The sequence below is a fragment of the Vanessa cardui genome, chromosome 1 (genome assembly GCF_905220365.1).
Source record: "Vanessa cardui chromosome 1, ilVanCard2.1, whole genome shotgun sequence".
In the NCBI taxonomy this organism is placed as follows: domain Eukaryota; kingdom Metazoa; phylum Arthropoda; class Insecta; order Lepidoptera; family Nymphalidae; genus Vanessa; species Vanessa cardui.
In genome coordinates this window covers 12,683,425-12,685,817 of record NC_061123.1, presented here as the reverse complement: position 1 = coordinate 12,685,817, position 2,393 = coordinate 12,683,425, and the positions used below count along the sequence as shown (strand labels likewise).

At 31.0% G+C, this 2,393-nt stretch overlaps 1 protein-coding gene across 1 annotated transcript; it reads left to right on the top strand.

Annotated features, from left to right (window-relative positions):
- Positions 1 to 1,156: 1,156 nt before the first annotated feature.
- LOC124543635 lies at positions 1,157 to 2,058 on the top strand. Its single transcript, XM_047121897.1, has 4 exons — positions 1,157 to 1,211; positions 1,306 to 1,371; positions 1,509 to 1,565; positions 1,754 to 2,058. The coding sequence occupies exons 1-4, from the start codon at positions 1,157 to 1,159 to the stop codon at positions 2,056 to 2,058; spliced, it is 483 nt and encodes a 160-aa protein (XP_046977853.1).
- The last annotated feature ends 335 nt before the right edge of the window (positions 2,059 to 2,393 follow it).

Sequence of the window (2,393 nt, the reverse complement as noted above, 5' to 3'; positions counted from 1 at the left end):
AAGTATTATAATTTTCCGTCTCCTTGACCTAGGTTTTATGTTATTAGAATGCAAATTTTGAGTTTCGGCAATTCAAATTTCGAATCCGTCCAGTAAATTGCTTTATCAATTAACAAATTCTCAGTACTAGTCAGAAGTTAGGACATTGCCAGTATATTATATTGGCACTCTCTTCAAAATGCAGGGGGATAATTCAACTATTATATAACCGTTATAATAAGTTTCAGATTATATACCGACTTATTCGGCTTCATATTCGTAACTGAGGGATAATTGTATTGAGACTTTGACAAATTCTTAATTTCGCAGTATACTATATTGCCAGTCTCATCAAAATACGGGGGCTTAATTCTACTACCATATAGCGGTTATGATACGTTCTCGATTCTGCACCTACTTGTACTGAGATTTAGCATACCGATCGAACCGAATCTGGACAGTTGTGTAGAATAGGCAGATCGTTTTAATTCGATTAAGGGCCGATTTTTCAATCCTCGGTTAATAGGTACAATAACTATCTAAAGAATAAAATTATTTGGGTGTTTATCAGATGAATAAATGCTCACCGGTTTTTCGACTGTTATTTATTCCATTGATAACTATCTGGCATAATAACTCAACTCTGGGAACTTCAACTTCAAAGAAGCGAGACAAATATATTGCTTAGACAGGCATTAGAGCAAGACAGATGTTTTTCACAATTTCTGTCAATAACGTCATTGTCATGTCACACCCCGTGTCTATTATTTTTACTTTTGTCGTTTGTAATTCTTTTGGAATAGGTATTTTGATAATTGAAGGGGTAGATATAATGGAATCTAAAAAAAGAGAGCGGTCAGCGAACTTTAATGAGGCAGAAGTTCAGCTACTCATAAGTTTAGTGAACAAATATAAAGTTATAATTGAAAATAAAAAGACAGATGCGGTTTCCAATAAAGATAAAGAAGCCGCATGGAAGAAAATTGAGGATAGTTTTAACTCATGCGGAATTTCAACAAGTTTCCGTTCATGGAAAAACCTAAAACTAAAATACGAGGGCTTAAAAAAAAACATTAAAAAAAATCCTCTCTGCAGAGGCAAGAAATGTATAAAACCGGAGGGGGCCGGCCCTTCGAATACTCCTGAGTTTAATGAAATTGAGGAAAAGGTGCTTAGCATGTGTTCAAACATAAAAGGCCTTAAAGCACGTCACGACAGTGATACTATTTCAGGTAGGTGCTTATGTATGTAAAGAGTTTTTGAATGAATCTCCAAGTATGTGCCTGTCCCAATACAGAAAGTAACACTTCTAAAAATATTTTTCAGAACCTATTCCTGTCGGAGAAATTTTGGACATGCAAGAAATCACTGAAGATAATAACTGTCATAAAGGTATGTAAAGTATATAAGGTATTTTTCACATCAAATTATCACACACAGATAGTGCCTTAGAATCCTGTCCACTATGCAATAGCTTGTAATTGAAATTCCAATGTTGTGATTAATTTTATTTATTTTGTTTCTTTTAGATAATATGGATAACTCAATAATTCTAGAAATCGTCGAGGACAATGACACCCAAAAAGGTAATTATAAATTTCTCCTGAACTCCACACTGCTGACTATGAACTGTTCTCCATAATAATAAAACCATAATAATTAATGTTTGCCATGTTTGATGACATTAAGAAAATGATACCAAAGTGGTGATGTTTACAATTTTATTTTGGTAACTGATTGTGTTTAGGATTAGTAATATTTTTAATGCTTTCAGAAAATAATTGGAACAAATGGCACCCAAAGACCTTGAAAAGAAGGGTGTCAAATGTTTTAAAAACAAACACAGCGACAAAAGCAAGTGTCACCTCCAAGCTAGACAAATTAAGTGAAGTTCGCTTGGAACTTGTACAGTTGCAAATGGAGACTGCCAGAAAAGAAATGAAATTCAAAGAAGAGGAACATAAATTAAAAATGCAACATTTACATAATGATGAAAAGAGAAAGCAAGAAATACATGCTTTATTGCTTCAAAAATTAAATCATGCATCCGCACCAAGTCAAATATTTGATAATATTTAATTATGATTTTTGTTAAGTTATAAATAGTTAAAACATTACTTATAATATTTAGTTGTGATTATAGTTTGAAATAAATATTATTTTGTCTTTAATTTTGTATTTATTTATTTATTATGATGAACAACATTACCCAATGAATGTATTTTTTGTTAAAGAGTCATACATATCTATAACAAAGTATAGTTAAGTGAAACTAAAATTTTACTGATAGAAGTTATTATTTAATGTTTCTTTTTAATTTTAATGTTATATAAACATTTGATATGTACCACATCTTTTACATAAACATAATTAACTTAAAGAATGAAAATATTGTAATATAATATTCCTAGTCA

What these genes read in the sequence shown, in the direction of transcription:
- LOC124543635 (XM_047121897.1), top strand. Translation starts at nt 1,157, where the DNA reads ATGTGTTCAAACATAAAAGGCCTTAAAGCACGTCACGACAGTGATACT. An exon ending in CGACAGTGATACTATTTCAG is followed by an intron (nt 1,212 to 1,305) that starts GTAGGTGCTTAT and finishes AATATTTTTCAG; the next exon opens with AACCTATTCCTGTCGGAGAA. An exon ending in GGACAATGACACCCAAAAAG is followed by an intron (nt 1,566 to 1,753) that starts GTAATTATAAAT and finishes TAATGCTTTCAG; the next exon opens with AAAATAATTGGAACAAATGG.